General features: G+C 47.4%; 2 protein-coding genes across 2 annotated transcripts in view; one reads left to right on the forward strand and one right to left on the reverse strand.

The window, feature by feature from the left end:
• The window catches only part of ACAD10 (acyl-CoA dehydrogenase family member 10), a 39,531-nt gene extending 31,860 nt beyond the window's left edge, over window positions 1-7,671 (forward strand). The window contains exons 12-13 of the mRNA XM_078435791.1: window positions 412-585; window positions 6,919-7,671. Of these exons, the coding sequence (XP_078291917.1) occupies window positions 412-585; window positions 6,919-7,103 (359 nt within the window). The 3' untranslated portion in view covers window positions 7,104-7,671. The remainder of the gene's footprint in view (window positions 1-411; window positions 586-6,918) is intronic.
• BRAP (BRCA1 associated protein) overlaps window positions 1-21,860 on the reverse strand; it is a 94,391-nt gene that overhangs the window by 61,797 nt on the left and 10,734 nt on the right. The gene's annotated exons all lie outside the window — the stretch shown is intronic.

A 21,860-nucleotide genomic window follows, 5' to 3' on the forward strand; every position in this document is an offset into this window, starting at 1 on the left:
TAAGCCATGAAAATGTTACCAATGAAGGAAATCAGTAACATTTCTGATTTGTTGTAATTATTTTTTTCAAACTTTGGCAGGATCTTTCTTTCAATACCATTTTTTGTCAAATGGCAGATGGAAAATCCTATGCATCCACCCTGAACTGTGGCCCAGGTGGGAGTGGAGGCCCCTCATTCCCTCCACTACTGCCAATTTAGTCTGAAACTTTTAAGGGCCAATTTGTGAATAGCTTCGTGCCAGGATCCCAGCCATGTGGGGGCGGAAGAGCTGTTGAAATAAGGAGCTGACCCTGTGAATTCGTTGTAACACTCATTTCCAAGGCAGGAAGTGATTTTCATAATTCAGATACCTGTGGCCACAAGGGAGTGTGTGGTCACTGCCCAGACATGGCTCTGTCTGTCGCCTCAGGTTTCAGTGACTGTGACTTCACTCAGCTGGGAATCCCTACTGCAGAGGAGTATTTCAGGATGTACTGTCTTCACTCGGGGATCCCTCCTACTGAGAACTGGAACTTCTACATGGCCTTCTCCTTTTTCCGCATGGCCGCGATCCTGCAGGGACTGTACAAGCGCTCGCTCACAGGTAATGGGTGGCTCAGGACAGCCTGCCTGAGGGTCTGAGTCCCAACCACTCAGCTTCTCCCCCTGGAAACCCTCCTGTGACCAATTTGGCCAGAATTCTACAATATTCAGTTAACTCCACCATCTGTCATTAATAGCGCATATATATATATATATATATATGTATGTATTCTTAAATTTTTTTTAACGTTTATTTTTATTTTTGAGAGAGAGAGACCGAGTGCAAGCAGGGGAGGGGCAGAGAGAGAGAGAGGGAGACAGAATCCGAAGCAGGCTGCAGGCTCTGAGCTGTCAGCACACAGCTGGACACGGCACTCGAGCTCACGGACCACAATATCATGACCAGAGCTGAAGTTGAATGCTTAACCGACCGAGCCACCCAGGCGCCCCTATATGTATTCTTTAAAATATTTAAACTTAAAAAAATTTTTTTAATGTTTATTTTGAGAGAGAGAGTGTGCACATGTGCAGGCGCGAAGGGCAGAGGGGGAGAGAGAGAAAGAGAGACAGAGAGACAGAGACAGAAAATCCCAAGCAGGCTCCACACTGCCAGCACACAGCCCAATGTGGGGCTCCGACTCACGAACCGTGAGGCCATGACCTGAGCCAAAATCAAGAATCGGACGTTTAACCAACTGAGCCACACCCAGGCGCCCCAAACGTTAAAAAATTATTAACATAACATACAATTTTTTAAGTAAAAACTTACATGATAAGAATTCAGTCGTAAAGAATACAAAATTATTTTCCTTTTTTCTCAGTACCATTTCTTAAACATAAACGCCACCCTTAAAATTTTCATGGGTCCCCCAATTTGTTCTGTGTATCTATCTTCTCTCTTTCTCCAAGTTTCATAAAAATGTGATCATCCTACATGTATTTTTAGTACCTTCATTTTTAATTTTTTATGCTTAAGAATTCCTATGAAATATTTATATGTGTGTATATGTAGGATATGATATGTGTGTATATATAGGATATATACATACATATAATTATTATAGATATATACTTTACAACAACATAAAGTACATTCCTTGCTTTTATTTTCTCTTATTTTAATTTTCACAATATTTCATAGAGACCTTCCCATATGAATATGTACAGATATACATCATTGTTTTTGATTTCTATAGTATGTCCCATTGTATGGATGTAGTGTAATTTATTTAACCCATTCTCTCATCAATATATCTTTGGATTATTTGCACATTTTAGCAAACACAGATAGCGGTTGGTGAACACCCTCTTCTGCACATACGTGAATAAACCCAAAGGATAAATTCCCAGAATTAGAATTGCTAAGTTAAAGTATGTGCATTTTAATTTTTTGTACATGTTGCCAAATCCCAGTAAGAGGATTGCTGAAGGAAGAAAAAAGATTATGTGTCTTCTTTGATGGTGCTTTTACATACATGGGAAAATGCTTTACTGAACTAGCTTGGAGTTCTAGATTATATCTTGTGTGTCTGAGCTTCTGGGAAGAAAAGTTCATTGTTGCTACTCAGAACTGACGGTTGAATTGAATGTTGTATATAAATGTACCATCTGTCTATCTATCTATCTATCTATCTATCTATCTATCTAAACACTCTAGTATTAATTTTAGATCTTGCGGGATAGTAAATGAAATCATCTATATCCTAAATTATTTAAGTTGATAGAAAAACAGGTTATAGTTTGTTTCCTATGTAGAAAGGAACAGCAGAAAGCAGACAGAACCCGCCAAAAAGTCCTAGAAATAGTGACTAACCCAGTAGCATTCTGTACTCCCAGTTTTCGCCATGTCATCATCTCTAAATTCCATTCCCACCGGAAGGAGCCAGGACCGTGTTCAGGTCTAGGGCAGGCAATCTACAGATGAACCTGGAACACCTTGTCATATAGTAGGCTGTTGAAGACTACTCGGGTCATATCTAAAGGACTCAGGAACCAGCTCTCATGGGCTCCTAGTTGCTAATGACAGGACACTTTGAGCACCAGTAAGGATGAACTGAAATGGATGGGGAACACATCAAGTATATTTAAATCCATGAGTAAAGAGTGACACTAAACCAGAGTCAAAGTCTCACTCACAAATTATGTGTCAGGCTAACAAAATAACTGAGGGAAAGTTTCTCTCTAGGGAAGTATCTCAGACAGAATGACAGAATTAGCGTATCACCAGTTTTCCACCCCTCTACATTAATGGGTCCAGAAAATAAGTATCCATGGTGCTAATGTCAGCAAGAGAGAAACAGCCAGACATTACATACCTCTTGATGCTTCCCCAAAAGTCAGACCTGGATCTGACCGAGCCGTAGTGCTAACTCCCAGCTTACAGGAAACAGAGGGTCAGAGGAGCACATTCAACATCAGCACTGAGGCACAGCCACTCACAACATCCAGATTTGGGGACACTTCAGTTTCTTCAACAAATGAATGTCAGGGGGGGAAAGAAAAGATGAAAAGGGAACCTATAGATTGAAAGGGACTTAAAAGACACATCAGCCAGTTACAGTGTTTGGATCTTATTTAGATCCCTATTTGAAAAAACAAATTATAAAAAAAATTTACGCGATAGTCAGTGAAATTTGAATTCTGACTGGATAGTTAGTGATATTGGAGTCATAGTTAACTTACTTTATTTTTATTTTTATTTTTTTATTTGAGAGAAGAGAACACACATGAGTGGGGGGAGAGGAGCAGAGGTGGAGAGAGAATCTTTTTTTTAAGTGTGGTTTTTTTTTTCATGTTTATTTATTATTAAGAGACAGAGAGACAGAGCATGAGCAGGGGAGGGGCAGAGAGAGGGGGAGACACAGAATCCGAAGCAGGGTCCAGGCTCTGAGCTGTCAGCACAGAGCCCAACATGGGGCTCTAACTCACAAACTGTGAGATCATGACCCGAGCCAAAGTCGGTTGCCTAACCACTTTGCCTGACCACACCCAGGCGCCCCAAGTGTGTTTATTTTTGAGAGAGAGTGTACACGTGTGCACATGCGTGTGGGGGAGGAGTGAGGGAGAGAGAGAGAGAGAGAGAGAGAGAGAGAGAGAGACAATCCCAAGCAGACTCCACACTCAGCAAGAGCTTGATACAGGGCTCGATCCCATGACCCTGGGATCATGACCTGAGCTCAAATCAAGAGTTGGACACTCCACCGGCTGAGCGTCCCAGTTAACTGTTTTTTAAGAGTGATGATGGTACTGTGTGCTTTTAAGTGCTATTAGACATAAATGAAATATTTACAGATGGCATGATCTAATGCTTGGGATTTACTTCAGAAAAATCTAAGGCAGTGAGGATGGGGACGACAGAGAATGAAACAAGATTGGCCATACTTTGATGATTGTTTAAGCTGAGTGGTAGACACTTCCAGATTCCTTAAACCCTTCACTCTATTTTTATATATCTTTGAAAGTTTCCAAAATTAAGACAAAAGTCAAGTAGAGAGAAACCCAGCAGTGGGTTTGCTAGTACAACGGGAACATCTTAGCTTCCAGGTCATCGACATCCTAAGCTTGGCGGCCACCTGTCGTCCTCAGCCAGGTTCCCGTATTCTAATGAGAAAGGCAGTTGGAGTAGGGGAATTGATCGTTCATTCACAAGGATCCGAACCTCTGCCAAGCCAAGTACTAGGAACTAGCAGTACAAAGTCGTGAGCAAAACAATGTTCAGAGAAAAGTCGGCACCCAGATGACTTCTAGTTTCACCCGCCCTGATCTGATGATAGGGGTCTCAATAAGCAGGAATTCTCGAAAACCGTATTTTTGCTTCCTCCAGAGAGCATTAGTTCTAACCAACCATTTCCCAGTTTTTGTTAGGGCTTCGCAATGAAAGCTAACCAGAAATATTTAATCAAGCAGAAGGGCTGTTGGGTCCATCGGGTGACGAACAGGCCTGACTGCCTGTAGACATTTTCTAGACGACGACTGTGTTCTCACTGGATCCTGTTCCAGTGCCTGGGGATAAGCTGAGTGGACTCTAAATGATCTCTTCTGGAGTCTCGACACCTGTAAACCCCATTGGTATTGCCGCCAATGGGCCTAACAGGAAGCCATTTGACAGTTTCCAAGGTCCTGTGTGCCACTGGCTTGGCTTCACGCTTCCCTCGGCTCGGAGGTAAAACACTCCAGCACACAGGAATACACATGTGCTGTCCTTACACGACTGCGTTCCTCCGATCCTGTTGGCGCTCCTTCCCCTCCCACCCGGGAAGCCAGCCAGACACACAGAGGAAGTGACGTAGTTTTCTCACATAAAACCGGGAATCCGTTTTTTGAAGAATAGTGTAATAATGTTACAGGAGGGGAAGAAGAAACCCGGCTCTACGAATGCAAATATTATTTCTGTCTAAAAGCATTTTCCTGTTTGAAGAAGGGAGGAACTTGGTATTGCCCTGGAAGGTGGGGTTTGGAGAAGGAGCATTTGTTTCAAAGGCATTCTTGGTGGTGTTAGCTCATCACTGGGTGGGGAAGGGGAGAACCATGCCCAGAGCCGGGGGCAGGGGCCACTGATTTATAGTCGGCACGTGGGTGCTGACATTTAGGTTTCCGGTAGACGGCTGCTGAAATTCTAGAACGGAAGAAGTGCTTGTGACCACAGCTTAGGAGGCTGCAGTCTCCTCTGCTGAGACGACATGTGGGAAAATACACAGAAGTAATGATAGCTTTAAGTCAGCCCGGGCTCTTATCGGCGACTTTCCAAGAGACAGAGCAGCACTCTGAGAGGGAGATCGACTTAAGGAGAGGAAAATGAAGAGAGCGCTTCGTATTCTCTGCTAGGAAAAGGAGGTCATTATGAAGGGCAGTGAGTTCAAGGGGGGGGGGGGGGGTCTTGCTTGCACGTGGCATGTGCAGTCAGTAACAACGAGCTGGGGAGATGCAGCCCCTCATGAGAGAGTGCGCATCTGCCTTCACTGCCCTCACAGTGACTCAGGGAAGGGGGCTGTCTGGTTCCCGACTGCCCCCCCTCCCCGCCCCCCCCAGGGCCTGGGTCCATGACCACCCCCGGAAGGTGCTGAGTAAAGACTTGTCTGGCGGCCTGCCTTCTCTGCTATGTAGCACATGGATTTGGCTCCTGATCTGTAAGAACAGCATAATATCTTTAACACCAAAGCTTTGGGGAAATTGGCTGTGGCAGGGACCAGAAGAAAAATAGGCCTCTGCAAAGATCCATTTATCGATACAAAGAGAATGAGGAAAACACAGTCTTTTTAGAATACGGAAATGCTAAAAATAATCTAGGAGGGTTGACTGTGAAGAAGCTCACTATAAGGAGACAATATACACGCTTCATGCAGGATCTCGGATGCAGTTCACTGAATGCAAGAAGCCACAGTGAAAAGACTGCAAACCCTATGATGTGTATATTTACGTGACATTCCGGAAAAAACCAACTAGGGAAACAGATTTAAAAGAGGGTGGGGCGCCTGGGTGGCTCAGTCGGTTAAGCGTCTGTCTCTTGATTTTGGCTCAGGTCATGATCCCAGGGTCATGAGATCGAGCCCCTTGTCAGGCTCTGCACTGCACGTGGAGCCTACTTAAGATTCTCTCTCCTTTCTCTGCCTCTCTCTCTCTCTCTCTCTCTCTCTCTCTCTCTCTAAAAGAAACAGAGATCACTGTTGCCGGGGGCTGGGGCAAAGGGTTGTGTACAAAGGGACACCATGGAAATTTGGGGATGATGGACATATTTTGTATCTTGATGGCAGTGCTGGTTACCTGACTAAACTCACAGAACTATACACTTTTATAAAGAGGATGTATATACACCGTACTTCAATTTAAAATTTTTTTTACTTTTTAAAAGTCTTGATGCATGTATTAAAAAAAAAAAAAAAAGAAAGCAGTGAGAGCATAAGTGGAGTGAGTTCTGCAGGGCTGACACTGGCATTCATCTGCACAGAGTGGTGTCCAGAGATCTGTCGTTAACCTGGTCCCTGGGGACGGTTGTTATTGGTTTTGCAGCAAGAGCAGTCAGTCTAAGATTATGCAGGGCTTTCGATAGCCCCCTGGCGACAGCACAAGTGACTGGGGGTGTCCCTGGCTTCATTTAGTGCCTTGACGGAAAGAAGAGGTAAAGAGCAGGGAGCAGTCCAGATGAGCCTGACTCCTGGCTCCAAGCCCACTGCTGTCAGCTTGTCTACGCTTCCTAAGACCCAGATTCTTTCTGTAAAGTGGGGATTAAAAGCATCATAATGCTTCGGGAATTCGATGAGCTATAATAATCCACGCAGAGCGCTTAGCACTGTGTTTGGTATATGGCCAAGTGCTCAGCAAATGGTAGTGGCTGCTGACAGCATTCTTATTAAGGGTTGCTTGGGAGTAATCACTGTTTTTCTTTGCTTCTGCTTAGGGCAAGCAAGCTTTGTGGACACCGAACAAAGTGGAAAACTGCCTGAATTTATGTCTAACCTGGCATGGGATTTTGCCATCAAAGAAGGGTTCCGGGTTTTCAAAGAGATGCCAGCCACGAAACCGTCAACGAGGTCCTATCACACTCAGGCTGGTCACAGTCCCTGCCGAGCACCTCAGGCATGAGCAGTTATATCCCCTTTACAGAATCTTCCCCGGCTCATGCCTCAAAGGGAACTCTGGTTCTCTCTCCAGAGGGCCTTTCCCCACCAGTCAGGGAGCTGTATCAGTGACTAAAGCCATGACATGTGTACCCCGCTGAGTCAGAGCTTATGGAGTCACCAAGCCTCAGCAGAGGGATGGACCGCTTCCCTGCTGATTGAATATCTCAATGGAAAGCAGCGTATTGAGAGTTGGTAAGATGTCATTAACATGGTGGAACCCCAGCTCATTGACCAGACACGTCTGTTCCCCTCCTAAGCAGTGAAGAGGCAAGAGGGCTGTAATGAATTATCTTTGTTTTTCCATCATCATCAGGAAAAGCTAGCTCTAGATTACTCGGTTTCCACTTCATTGCTTTCTCTGTGTGACCGTGTCATGGCCAGATACCTCAGCCCAGGCACAGGAACACCAGGTCTGTGGGTGGTTCATGCCCCCAGGACAGGCGGGCTTATTTTGTGCATATGTGAATTATGTAAATTTGAAACACGGTGATATAAAATACATCAGTTAATAAAACCTCTTATTTTTAAAAGGTTTAATTACTTATTTTCAGAGAGAGAGAGAGAGAGAGAGAGAAACCTTGCACATACAGGGGAGGGCAAAGAGAGGGAGAGAGAATCCCAAGAGTCTCCACGCTCTCAGTGCAGAGCCTGACGTGGGGCTCAATCCCATGAATTGTGAGATCATGACCTGAGCCGAAACCAAGAGTCAGATGCTCAACTGCCTGAGTCACGCAGGTGCCCCAATAAAGTCTCTTTAAAGAACCCATAATGTCAAAAGTAAAGGGCTAAAGTCAACTGTAAACTCTGTTTCAGCCATTGAACAGAGTGACACTACTTTAGCTGATAATGGAAATACCTGCTTGTTCTTTGTCAGGGTGAGTCTTGGCTTGTGTTAGTTTTTAAGTTATTTGAGATCTTCAGGAGCACACATTTTGCAGCCATCATCTTTTTTTCTTTTAATTTGTTTTTAACGTTTATTTTTGGAGAGAGAGACAGAGACAGAGTGCATTTCCTTTTCCAATGCTTCCGTGCCCTTGATGGAGAGAGAGAGACGGAGAGAGAGAGAGACGTGCCCTTTTGAGAGAGAGAGACAGAGACAGAGCATGAGCCGGGGAGGGACAGAGAGAGGGAGACACAGAGTCCGAAGTAGGTTCCAGGCTCTGAGATGTCAGCACAGAGCCCAAAAAGGGGCTCAACCATGAGATCATGACCTGAGCCGAAGTCGGACAATTAACCGACTGAGCCAGCCGGGCGCCCCAACCATCATCTACTTTTTAAGAAAATGGCGGGGCGCCTGGGTGGCGCAGTCGGTTAAGCTTCCGACTTCAGCCAGGTCACGATCTCGCGGTCCGTGAGTTCAAGCCCCGCGTCGGGCTCTGGGCTGATGGCTCAGAGCCTGGAGCCTGTTTCCGATTCTGTGTCTCCCTCTCTCTCTGCCCCTCCCCCGTTCATGCTCTGTCTCTCTCTGTCCCAAAAATAAATTAAAAAAAAGTTGAAAAAAAAAAAAAATTAAAAAAAAAAAAAAAAAAAAAAGAAAATGGCATTATCACTTTTTTTCTGGTTACAAACCTATTGCAAAACCACCACAGCTCAAACATGACGAGAGTAAGAAGAGTTCATAACATAGAAAGAGCTCTCTAAAATCCCCTGCCCTCTGAGATCATCGCTGTCAACAGCTCGGCATATTAGGCTCCCAGCTGCTTTTCTCTATTACATACTAACATATCATTCCTATGTTGTAATGGGATTGTTGTATACATTTGAGTCTCCCACTTGCTTATTTAATTTAATGACATGTCAGTGCCTGGAGATGGACCTTCTAGGGTTTCTGCAGTGTGGGTGTACGTAATTTGTCTACCCTCCCCCTGGCTGAGGGATCCCATTGGTGTCTCAGTAGGCTAGGTCACTGGATCACTTAAGCAGGGAAGGACATTAGCTAGCTGCTGACATGGATAAGGAGGCTGAAGACCCAGCTTTAGAAGCCAAGGGAAGACAGGCTGCAGGGGGTGTAGCCAAGGCTGTCATAAAAGCAGCCAGCTAGCTGGGAGATCTCAGGAAGCTTCCTCAGGACTCCGACTCAAAACTTTGAGATGGGAATTTTCAGCTGGCCGGGGAGCAGGGGAGTAGGTCTCATGGCCTCGCCTTTATTGCCTGGAAGCAGGGAGAAGGAGGGCATGTCTGGCCCCCTTCACTTTCTGCAGTAGGAGACTATACCTTGATCCCACTAAAATTTATGTAATGAAAGAGTCCTCCAGAATAAGAAGCGGGTTTGGATCCTTTGCAAGCAAGGTGCATTGAATGCTCTCACATACTTCTGTGTACATTTATTGTTTCTACAACAGGATAAATTCTTTGAAGTAAAAACACTGTCCAAGAATGAGACTATTTAGTGTTTTAATAAACATTGCCAAGGGTTTTTTTGCAGATTTAAAAATTTTTAAGTAATCTCTACATCCAACATGGGGCTCAAACTCACAACCCCGAGATCAAGAGTCACACGCTCCACCGACTGAGCTCTCCAGGCACCCCAAATATTGCCAACTTTTGATCACGAAGGTGCTTACTGCTCTAGGCTCCCATCATTAACGTGTGAATTGCCTCTCCCCTCCATGGCTGGCCAGAACATTTCAGGCTCTCACATGTGATGTAAGCCCATCAAGGGCATGGAAGCATTGGAAAAGGAAATGCGCACACAGCAAACACCTCCAGACTCTAAAAGGAATGCTGAGGAAAAACCGAGATTAGGGATCATTTTACTTCCAGTTATACCTGAATGGGAACATCATGGAGATTTGTGGGCAAAGCAGTGAAACTGTAGCTCAAGGCTTTTATCCCAAGTGTGGTTACTCCCGTAAATGGGAAGACATACGTAGCCACTTACGGTGTATTTCACAAATCCTGTGAGGTAATAAGCATTGTTAACCTCGATTTACAAGTAAGGAAATGGATGTGTCCAGGAACACAGCTAGGAATAACAGCGCCTGGGTTCATGTCCAGATCTGCTGGGCTCAAATTCTGTGGGTCCCCCCCACACAAACACAGGGAGATGATTAGATCCATTTCCTTATTCTGCCTCTTCAGAACTCCTGTGTTTCTTCTCCTGCCCTCTCCTGCTTTATTTGTTCAATAAATCTGCCCTTTTTCTCCTTGGTAATTGCACTCTGAGCTAATCAGCTTAATACAAACAATGAGACAAGTGCAGGTACGGATCCTGGAAGTACGTCATTAGACCAGGCTCAGTATAAATGCAAAAGTCAGGCCAGCTGGTGTCCTCCCAGTGAGAAGAAGTGATGCTGATTATATTCACAATCGCTAACATTTAGTGCAGCCTGTCTGCTTCTGTGTCAGACACTTTGTATTCTACGGGTCATCTCAGATAATCTTTTTTTTTTTTTTTTTTTAAGTTTATTTATTTATTTAGAGCAGGGGCAGACAGAAGGGAGAGAGGGAATCACTGTCCGCGCAGAGCTCAATGCAGGGCTCGAACCCACGAACCATGAGATCGTGACCTGAGCCAAAATCGAGAGTCAGATGCTTAACTGAGCCACCCAGGTGCCCCTCATCTCATTTCATCTTTACAGCAACCCAGATGAGTGGGCGTTGTGGACACTGATTGGGTTTGGGCAGCCTAGTGTACATTCTTCTTTCTCGGTACAGCACCCCAGTTTCATTTGGGGGCATTCCTTCCCCTCCTTTGGATACAGTGGCAGAACTGTCAGTTGGGTGCCAGCCCAGCCCTCCTTGGGCAAGAAGTGGGCACATGAGCCAAGCTAGGCCAGCCAGGCTCTCTGGAATTGGGAGAATGAACAGTATTTTCAAGAAAAAAACTTGGCACTCACTCATTCCATAGCAGTGGGGCCCCGGCAGGACTGCTGAGTATCCTGTCCTGTGTGACCCTCTAGGGTACCTGGATCCCTGTTTATTTCTGAGCTTCATTCTCTAACCTGAGCTCCTGGTAACCTTTACACTCGGTTCTTTTCCCCCCCCCTGAGTTAGCCACAGTCAGTTTCTATTGCTACAACTCAATAGTCCTGACTGATAGGTGGGTAGTCATGTCCCATTTCACAGATGGAGAAACTGATCCCGTGGCTTGCCCAGCCAGGTGTGGCAGGGCTGACTCTGAACCAGGTAGTCTGACTGAAGGCCAGAGTTCCTGAACCCCAGGCTAGACTTCCTAGTTACTTGCCCGGGAGCTATGTTGAAAATTCTGGGGTTACTTGTCCAGGGAACAAAACTGCCCCTCAAAGGAAGCTGGTTCAGGGGCTGTCCCCACGCACCACATCACAGCAGCCACAGGTACTGGGCTTCTGTGAGTCTTCGGCCCCCACAGTTCCTTCTCTGTCGTCTTTCAACAAAGGAGGTCCATGGCGGGGCTTGTGGAAGAACTTCCATGAGGGTGTCAGAGGGCGACTTGACTCGGAGGGAGCCCTTGCTCACACTTCCAGGGTATTTGAAGTCTTGAATATGGACATGGGAGTCACCATTACGCCTTCTCTTCTTGTCAGATACTTAATTGTTCTGCTCCACATACACGGAGCTTCTGGTCAATATGGCCCCAGGAGCAAACCCACTGACCGATACTGTCACCAGAAGGGAAGGCTGGCTCCTATTTTGCTATGACCCAGCCCCTGGCACCTGCTTGGGGCACCGCCCCCTGGAGCTCTTCCTCATCAGACCAGATCCCTTTGGGGCCCCTCTGGGTGCAGGGAGCTGGGGTGGGGCTGGGTGGGAGGTTGAGAAGGAGGATGGGGAGGGGGCCCTGCCAGCTCTAGGCCGGCGTGCTCTCGGGGTGCCTCATGAGTTCTCCTCCGTCCTAGAGGAGGGGGGTTTCCATGTCACAGATGGTCACAAGGGATGGATCTCGGGCATTTGGCCTGAAATTCATTTTTCAGTGACACTTCCATGGGTCTGTATTGATAAGTGCATCTCTGCCCTGCTGTTGCCTGGGAAACAGGATGCAAAGGAGATTCTGTCTCTTCGCTCCCAGCAGAGGCAGCAAACCCTTCCTCAGTACCACCCCCCCCACCCCCCCCCCCACCCCCGCCTGCTGTGAGATCAGGTGCTACATCACAGCAGCTAGTGATAATCCAGCCCTTCATCATGCAGGAACTTTGCAGGGCCCTCTTTAAATGCTGTATGCACCTCACCTCCCAGGAGGTACAAATTGCCATCCCTGTCTTACAGAGGGGAAAACTAAGACCAGGAAGTGACTTGAGTCACTTGCCTAAGGTACTAGCCCCCTGCTCGCATGTAAACCCGGAGTGAAGGGTTGGCCTGATTCAGAACCCTGTGCCCATTATGTTGATGGGATGGAGCCCGTGGGGACAGCAGGACATGATAAAGTAGCAGCTTTCAGCCTCTTGTGTCTAAATTATATTTTGAACTGTACATGGTTTAAAAAAAAATTTTTTTTTTAATTGCTCTTATGATGTTGGATTCCTTCCTCACTGGGACAAAAACCAGTAGCTCTCACTTCTGGTCAGGAGCCTGCACGTACTCATCTGATTATGTGAAGTCTTAATGAGCTCTATCTGCTTGCTGGCATTGGCTCTCCTGAGCCAGGACTGCATCTGCAAAGAGAGCCGAGGGCCCCGGGTGCCAGATGAGAGGGTCTGCCTCTCTCCTTTCCCTGGATCCCCGCTGCCAACTCAGTGTGTTTATGGGAAAAATAGACCCGCGTGCCCCAAGCCACTGGCTTCATGCTCTTGGTTCCCACGATACCCCGGGGACAAAAATCATCCCGTCTCTGACACGGTCTGGGCTAGAGGACACTCCAGGTTAGCACCCGGGAGCAGCTCGCCTCTGTGTGTGGGTCTGGCCTGGGGAAGCGGCTTTGGGCAGCCCGCGCTCTAGCTCAGGACGCAAAACCTCCAAGGGTATGACGACATTGGGAGGGTCACACGCTCCTGCATGTGATTTCCATACGTGAATATCAACTGCCAGGCAAATTTCAGACTGGTATTCATACTCTTTTTTCCCTTCTCTGAACTTAGAAGATAAGCAAGAATCTGAGGTGAGGAGACCACACAGGACGGAGAAGTGCACTGCAAACCTTGTCTTCTAGATCCCAGCGGACAGCTGACCTCCGGGCCTGGAGCGCCTCCCACAGAGCCTCTTTCTCTCCACTAACAGTATTCACATTTTTATTTTCAGTGTTTCCAGAGGATCACTACAGTGGTAGTCACACCCCACCAAGGATTTCAGTTCAAGGTAGAGTGATAACGTTTTAGAGAAGGAATGGCAAAATATGCATGTAACATTATAAATCTGTGATTTATTGTCCCTCTTTAATAGGCTCCTTCCTACCCTCCCTTCCCCTTCAACCATGTCCCAGTTAGAAGGCTGAGTAAAGGACAGGAATGTTGCCAGCAGGTGACCTGAACTGAGGCAAGGGATAAACACACCCAAGGGAAACAGGTAGACAGATTGCTCCGTGGGAATCGCCTGGGGGTTTCAGTGGCCACGGCGGGTGAAGTCCTGTTTGAGCAGAGGGGACATGCCTGAGGAGAATACTGGGCAGGCTGGGCTTCGAGATTACCCAGAGAGGACTGAATCCCAGCAGCATCCACTGATGCATGCGGCTAACTGGGTACTCAGGGAGGGTCCTGGCGCTCAGGAAAGCCCACACTGAGTGCTTTCGTGTGTGCCCGCTCTGACCCAGAGCCACCTGTCTGTTTTGCCATTGGACCTCAAATCCTCACTGTTTTCTGAGAGCACTTAGCAGGTGAAACAAGATGATGTTCTTGCCAAGAAGCTGCGACCCTGTCTTTGCTTTGCATCTGTTACTTTTGAAGTTGGAAATTCAGAGCAGAATGGGTCTCACTCTGTCGAGGTGATCAGAAGGAAAAGGCCAGCCTCTATGGCAGCGGAGGGCAGGTTCCAAGGTCCAAAGGGTCATGGGCTTGTGAGGACCATTTCTGCTCCTAGCTTATCTTCAAAATTCAGACACCAGAGAGAACCCATATTGGTGGTTTTTGTCCCTGGGGTTCTAGTGTCTAGCCCTAAATCACCCTTCTTGCCCAGCATGTCCACAGAAAACTTTATTCTTTGATCCCCTCCAAGGTTGGAAGCCCACACAAAAGAGAGAGCTGTTGCTGGGAATGGTAATTCAAATCAGTGGCAGCGATTTCACAAAAATGAAGCAAACCCTTGAGACCGAACAGATGTCTCACAGGAATCTCTGTACCAAGAAAAAAAGGCCGTCCAATGTGTTTGGACTACCGAGCAAACCTTCTATGATTCACACCTGTTTGAGTTGAAGCTGACTAGTTCTTTTTTCTTTCAAAAGAAAGTGCTCCTCACAACTCAACACCAAAAACCCACAAATAATCCAATTAAAAATGGACAGAAGACATGAACGGATATCTTTCCCAAGAAGACATCCAGGTGGCCAAGAGACACATTAAAAGATGCTCAACACCACGGGAAATGCAAATCCAAATCACAATGTGATACCACCTCGCACCTCTCAGAATGGCTAAAATCAACAACACAAACAACAGGTGTTGGCAAGGATGCGGAGAAAGGGGAATCCTCTTGCACTGTTGGTGGGAATGCACACTGGTGCAGTCGCTGTGGAAAACAGTATGGAGGTTCCTCAAAAAATTAAAAATAGAACTACCCTATGATCCAGTAATCACACAACTGGGTATTTACCCAAAGAATACAGAAACACTAATTCAAAGGGATACATGCCCCCCTATGTTTTATAGCAGCAGTATTTACAATAGCCAAACTATGGAAGCAGCCCAAGTGTCCGTCGACTGATGAATGGACATAGAAGATGTGGTGTATATATACAACGGGATATTATTCAGCCATAAAAAGAATGAAATCTTGCCATTTGCAATGGACAGAGCTAGAGAGTATAATGCTAAGAGAAATCAGCCAGAGAAAGACAAATATGTGGTTCACTCATATGTGGAATTTAAGAAACAAAACAAAGGAAAAAGACAGAGAGACAAACCAAGAAACAGACTCTTAACTATAGAGAACAAACTGATGGTTACCAGAGGGGGGGGGGGGGGATGAGTGTAATAGGTGATGGGGATTAAAGAGTACACTTATCAAGGGGCATCTGGTTGGCTCAGTTGGCAGAGCACGTGACTCTCCATCTTGAGGTCATGAGTTTAAGCCCCATGTTAGGCATGGAGCCTAATTAAAAAAGAAAAGAGTTCACATCATGATGAGCACTGTGTAATATATGGAATTGCTGAATCACTATATTGTGCACCTGAAATTAACGTAACACTGTATGAGAATATACTGGAATTAAAACGAGAAAAAAACACAAACAAAAAAATAAAGAAAAGAAAGTGCTCCTCTCTAAGGGCTCGGGTATGGTACTTCAGCCCCATCCTGTGCTGAAACTCAGACCAGCCTTCCCACAGAGCTGTTTGATCACACATGTCAGAAGTCTTCAGAAGGGGCACAGCACCAACGTGGCAGTTCCACTCGTAGGACTTGGGCATCAGGGAATAAACAGGAATCAACAAAAGATGTGACAATAGAGGGTTCACTTCAACACCGATTGTAAAGGCAAAATGTTGGGAACAACCTATAAGGAGATCGACTGGAGGCTGGTCAGGTAAATCCAGGTACGAGCTGCAGTGAAATTCCAAAATGATGCTGGAGGAACCTATTTCTTAACAAAGATGTTCACTATATGCTCTTAAATGGAAAAAAAAAAAAAGCAGGCTACAAAGCAATATATAGAGTATGACCCCATTTTTGTAAAAAAAAAAAAAATATATATATATATATTTATATGTGTATGCATACAAAGAGTCTAGAAGGACATCCACCATGTAACTAGAAGGGACTAGATGATTGGTATATTCCCTTAAAAAAAAAAAGGTTTAATTTATTTATTTGCTTAAGTAATCTCTATACCCAACATGGGTCTTGAACTCACAACCCTGAGATCAAGAGTCATAGGCTCTTCCAACTGAGCCATCTGGGCACCTCTTTCTCTTTTTTTATTTGAAAAGTATACTTTTTCTACCATGAGATACATTATTTGTGTAATTGTTTTTAGTTTTGAAAAAGAGAAAAAATTAAAAAAAAAAAAAGAATCCCTTACAACCTTTTCTAATTGCTTGTGAGTTTCGGGCTCTAGAATCCCCACTGCAATAACTGACCACCAGGGGGCTCTGGCACCCCAACCTTGCTCCCAAGCGCCCTGCGAAAGCGAAGCTGGGCCACAGTGAGAGTGGGCATACTCCCCAGCCTGTGAGGAGCCCACAGTCACTACCTCATTTCCAGAAGGTCTGGGCCAGATGCCAGTTCAGATCTAAAAACACTGTTCCAGAGGTGCCTGGGTGGCTCAGTCGGTTAAAAGCGTCCAACTTCGGCTCAGGTCATGATCTCAGGGTTGAGCCCGCGTCAAGCTCTGTGCTGCTGACAGCTAGGAACCTGGGGCCTGCTTCAGATTCTGTGTCTCCCTCTCGCTCTCTCTGACCCTCCCCTACTCACACTCTGTCTCTGTCTCTCTCTCTTAAAAATAAACATTAAAAAAAATTTTTTTTAAACACTGTTAGGCCTGGCAGCCAGGCCTGCCCAGAGGGGGCTGAACCACTGGAGGAAAGGGATTCCTGGAAGTAATTTGTGCAGCTACCATGGTGACTAGCTCCACAGTGCACGTGAATTTTGTCTGTGTCTGGATCTTCTCCCTGAAAACTGCCTGTGTGTGCCTCCACTATCTCCTCTGCAGGGCACCGGTGCCACGCCCACGGGCTGCCTCTCCTGTGTCCAAGGGTGAAGTCCGCAAGGCCTTCGGAAGCCCCTGGCAGACATCCATCGCCCGGTGGCTCGTGGAGATGCAGCCTGCCCGGCTGCTGGGGCAGAAAGCCGCCCACCTCATGGATGTGGCAGGGGATAAGACGGGAGGCTGAGGGGCCCCACGGATAATAAGGGCTTAGGATGGGGTGAGGGAATCCATCCTGGGAATCTTAGACATTGACTCTTCTTTCCCCGTTCAGGAAATCATGGAGAAAAAGGTTGGCTCCTTGACATTAATAACTTTGCTTTAATTCTGCTTGGAAGTATTTAGGCAGCTTTTCAAAACTGGGAAAGAGACAAAGAGTTCTGAACTTTCTGTTTACTGGCCTGGTGAACTTCTGTCCAAGACAATGGGCCAATGCATCCACGTGCCCCCCCGCCTCCCCGCCCCCTTATGCCCGCTTTAGCTGTGTCCAGCCTGGACTTCCAGGCCTCATTGGTGCAGTGTCAGGCAAACTGCACCAGCAAAGGAACTAACCAAAAGAGAAGATTTATTTTCAAGCATGACATGATTCCTTAAGCAGATCTTTCCGAGTACTTCTCATGGGCAGGCACGATGCCCACATTGACCCTTCCTTCTCCAGCTCTTCACGGGGCAGCCTCTGCCCCTTAGCTGAGAGGCCTCAGTGGTTGGGGAGGGCAGCCCAGGCTCGAGTTCCTGGTTCCCCAGCACTCTAGTGCCAGATACAGAGGAGGCTCTCAGGGGCCTCCCTCGAACGCCCGACCCAGGGCAGATCCTTGTGGCTCAGTTCCCCAGAGTCGTGGCTGGCCGTCGGCCATTGTCAGGTTGGAGACCGAGCTGGCTGTGACCCTGAGGGAAGTATGTGCCCCTCCACGTGCTGCCTTCTGTGTGTGCTGGTGGTGCTCCCTGTCATCTGGGAAAACATCCACATTCCCACGTTTCCGAGCCTGTCCTTGGCTGAGCACTTGCTCACACAACATCCTGAGTCACCCTCGCAGTCACCACCACCGAGGCCTCCACCCCATCTCACTAGATGCTGGGCATACCCCACGCACCAGGCAGGGGCTGTCTTACAGAGCTTGTGGTCCAGCGGGACCTCAGGTCTCTGCTCTGAGCTGTTGTTTCTACTCCTTGTAAAGCTGATTTTTCTTCCAAGCGGTCTGCCCTCAGGTTGTGCCCTTCTAACCACATCTCCTCGTCCTTGCAGGCTGCAGCTTTTCTTTTTAATTTTTTTTAACGTTTATTTATTTTTGAGAGCGAGAGAGAGAAAGAGAGAGCACGGGCGTGCACGCAAGTGGGGGAGGGGCAGAGAAAGAGGGAGACACAGACTCCAAAGCAGGCTCCAGGCTCTGAGCTGTCAGCACAGAGCCTGACACGGGGCTCGAACTCACGAACCTTGAGATCATGACCTGAGCCGAAGTCAGATGCTTAACCAACCGAGCCACCCAGGCACCCCAGGAGGCTGCAGCTTTAGATATTGCCATGATGAAGATGGTAGTCTTGTCCTAGGCCTACCAGGTGACTGATGGCACTGTTCCAGTGAGCACAGACTGTGGACTGCTGGCTCATTTGAACTTCTCTTGCCTTCAGCTGCCCAACATGTCAACTTGGTCCGCTGCTTATTGTGACACGATCACTATGCAGGTGATTTCTGTTTCCCCCTGGAACCAACCCTAAAAGGGGGACCCACTCCTACCCCATTTAATGTGAGGAAACAGAGGCACAGAAAAATGAAATGACTTGTCTAGGTCACTCAGCCTGCAAGTATCTGATCTCAGATTTTGGGGAACCTAGGTCCTCATTACAACAAAGCTCGGCCTCCTAATCATTCAGTGATGCCTCCTTCCCAAATCTTTTTTTTTTTTTTTTTTTTTATTTTTGGGACAGAGAGAGACAGAGCATGAACGGGGGAGGGGCAGAGAGAGAGGGAGACACAGAATCGGAAACAGGCTCCAGGCTCCGAGCCATCAGCCCAGAGCCCGACGCGGGGCTCGAACTCACGGACCGCGAGATCGTGACCTGGCTGAAGTCGGACGCTTAACCGACTGCGCCACCCAGGCGCCCCATTCTTTTTTTTTTTTTTTTTTTTTTTTCAACGTTTTTTTTTTTCCCAAATCTTAACCTGGAGATTTCCTGGCATCAGAAGTCACCTAGTGGAGTGGATTTGGGGAGTCTGGTGTCCATGGGGATGGCAGGTGTGGCCCCACCTGAAGTTTTCCAGAACATGCAGGTGTCATGCAGGTGTCAGACATCCCTAGGAAAATAGCTGTTATGAGCGGTTCTGAGCCATTACGAGCAGGCCCTTGTTCCTGGGGCCCTTAGGGATAGGGGCTCACCCAGGGTTCCTCCTTCCCGCCTTGGGTCTTCCAGGCCTTCGGAGGAGCAGGGCTGAGCACTAACTACCTCTCGGCTAAGTTCTTCGCCGGGGCCCCTGTGCTGCCCTTTGCCGACAGCCTTGATGAGGTGCAGCGGGCAGCGGTGGCCAAGGTGGAGTCTAAGTGCCGCCTTCACGTCAGCAGGACTGTAGCAGCGGGACCTGTGTTGTTGTGCCTGCCCACAACTTTAGGTGACGTGCCCTGAAAGGTGTGGTATGTGTGATTCTTGCACCCTGCCCGGCAGCTCCATCCTGGGACAGTCACGGGGAACTCAACCTTTTTGGGGCCCCACAGAAGACATTTCTGTGACTTTGCTGTTTCAGGCAAGGAGGAAGGGGATTCGCTGTGAGCTGAATGGGTTTCATACAGAGCCTGGAAAGCTGGGTACCAGACTGCGTGCCAGACTGGGAAGTCGATGCCTCCTTTCTGTCTGGCAGTAGGGTGTAAAGGCTGTGGGAATCTGGACAAATATTAGGAGCCCGGCTGGGGCAGTGTGACTGTGGGCTTCCTGCCCCTTAGGGTCCTCCCCAGCAAGCATGGGGCAGCCATCACTGGCCACAGCCTAAGGACCCAGGGCTACAGCACTCCTGGGAAAATGAAATGAACCAAAATCATGAAGCCACTGGCATCTGATTTTCTTCGTTTGAATGTCCATGGCCCAGAACACTAATTAAGACAATATTTTGGAAAGGGACACAAAAGAGGAAAAAAGTACATCAGAGAGACTTTGTGAATGTTCGTTCTCAAAAGGAATTGAGAATAAAGGTTCATGCCCAGTCCCTCTGTCTCTGTGCATCAGTCCCGTCCTGACACTTGTATTTATGTAGGATCCTACCGAGTGCATTGGCCTCTACACATGGGGCGTGCAGATGTTGTGACCCCTGGTAGATCCTGGATCAGCCACCTCACTGACACTCATGTAAATGTCACCGAAGGAATAAGCTTTCTGTGTGTGAGGACCCCTGCAACTTCCACACATTTCCATCTGCTTCATAGTCACATGGTATTTGGGGGGAGGGGAGATGGCAGGTGACATGACATCACAATTAAGAGAGCAACATCCTCCTCTTGGGGGAAGGTAGAAATGCTCACCTGCTTGAGGTCTGAGTTCTTTGAGACATAGGTGAGCCGTGAGCCCAGCTGGCATGCAGAGATAAGCCACTGGCTATTCGGACCCAGTCTGCTAATCATAATTTGTGATGATGTGACCAACAGCTACCTTCCCCTTTTCAGGTTGGTCCAGATGGGTAGGGACTGCCTGCCTGATCAGCTGCATTGCAGACTTGACCTCCAGTAGGGCAGTACTTTACCCAAGAGAGTGCCCACCAGCTAGAGCCCGGGCTGTGCCATCAGTCTACTGGAGAGTCTTGGGTGGCTTGTGAAAGGGCTCCCCAGACATTCTTGCCCCAGCAGTCTGGGGAGGCAAGCCCTTCTCAACCACACTGCTTGCTTCTCATGAAAGGTCAAGTCCAATTCAGACTACCCCAAACCAACTACCATTACAACACTAGCCACCCTGGCAAACAATCTTTTGTAGATGCTGGCATGGTTCTAGCATAGCCCGAATCCTTGCCTCCAGCCACAGGAGGGAGGAGGTCATTTTAAAAAAGGAAGTGCCAAAAAAAAAAAAAAAAAAAAGGAAGTGCCTTGGCTAGTGGCTTGGCCTATCACATGGCCCTCAGAATTTCTCTCATGGTCTCCGAGGCTAACCTTGCTTGTTAAGGGATGAAAATAGAAGCCGTGCTATGGGATGGCCTCACGTCTCCCTCAGATACTCTGCTGCAAAGGCTGGAGGCACTCAGGCAGGACCCTAAATGCAGCCCAAAGAATGACAAGTCATGGAAGTCTCTGAGATGGAACCTCCAGCAGCCCCTCACTCGGAGGCTCCAGTGCTGTTACGAATCCCACTCACCAACGTCAACTGCATCCTGACTCTGGGCCTGGCATGGCCTAGGCCTTGGGGCATGTTCAGGTAAACACAACAGGAGTTCACATCTCACTGGAGGATGGCAGTGAGTATCCCAAGACCGTGGTGGGTGATGTGGTTGGCACGGTTGGGCAGTTGGACGGTTGGGGCTCTTGGGAGCTCGTTCCAGAAGATGCATTTGAGCCACTGCTGCATGACAAGAACAGGCAGGCAAGGGTACTCCAGAAGAAGGAGGGGCAAATGCAGAGGCCCTGGTGAGCAGCCCAGCATGTCTGGGGTAAGGAGCAGAGCCAACAGAGATGTCATATTACACGGGGCCTCAAGGCCTTGGTCAGGAGTTTGACAATGATTCTAAATGTGACAAAGTGGTGAGTTCAGAAAGTGGTGTGATATGGCTTGATTTGAGTTTTAAAGAGATCCTTCTGTTCTCCAAAGTTCCCCAGGATGAAGAAAGAATAAAGGAAAATTATAGCTGGCTTAAAGTTCCCTAACATTGCACACAGCTCTAAAAGAACCACCTGTGAAAATAAAAAAAAAAAAAAAAAAAAAAAAAAAAAAGGAAGTGGGGGCAGGGCCTTAAGAAGAGAGAGCAAAGGATCCAAAGAATATAGGAAATCTAATCTGGTGCTAATCTGATGTTTTTTCCACCTTCAACAAACAATTGACATTTCTACT

The sequence above is a fragment of the Panthera onca genome, chromosome D3 (genome assembly GCF_046562875.1).
Source record: "Panthera onca isolate mPanOnc1 chromosome D3, mPanOnc1 haplotype 2, whole genome shotgun sequence".
NCBI lineage: Eukaryota > Metazoa > Chordata > Mammalia > Carnivora > Felidae > Panthera > Panthera onca.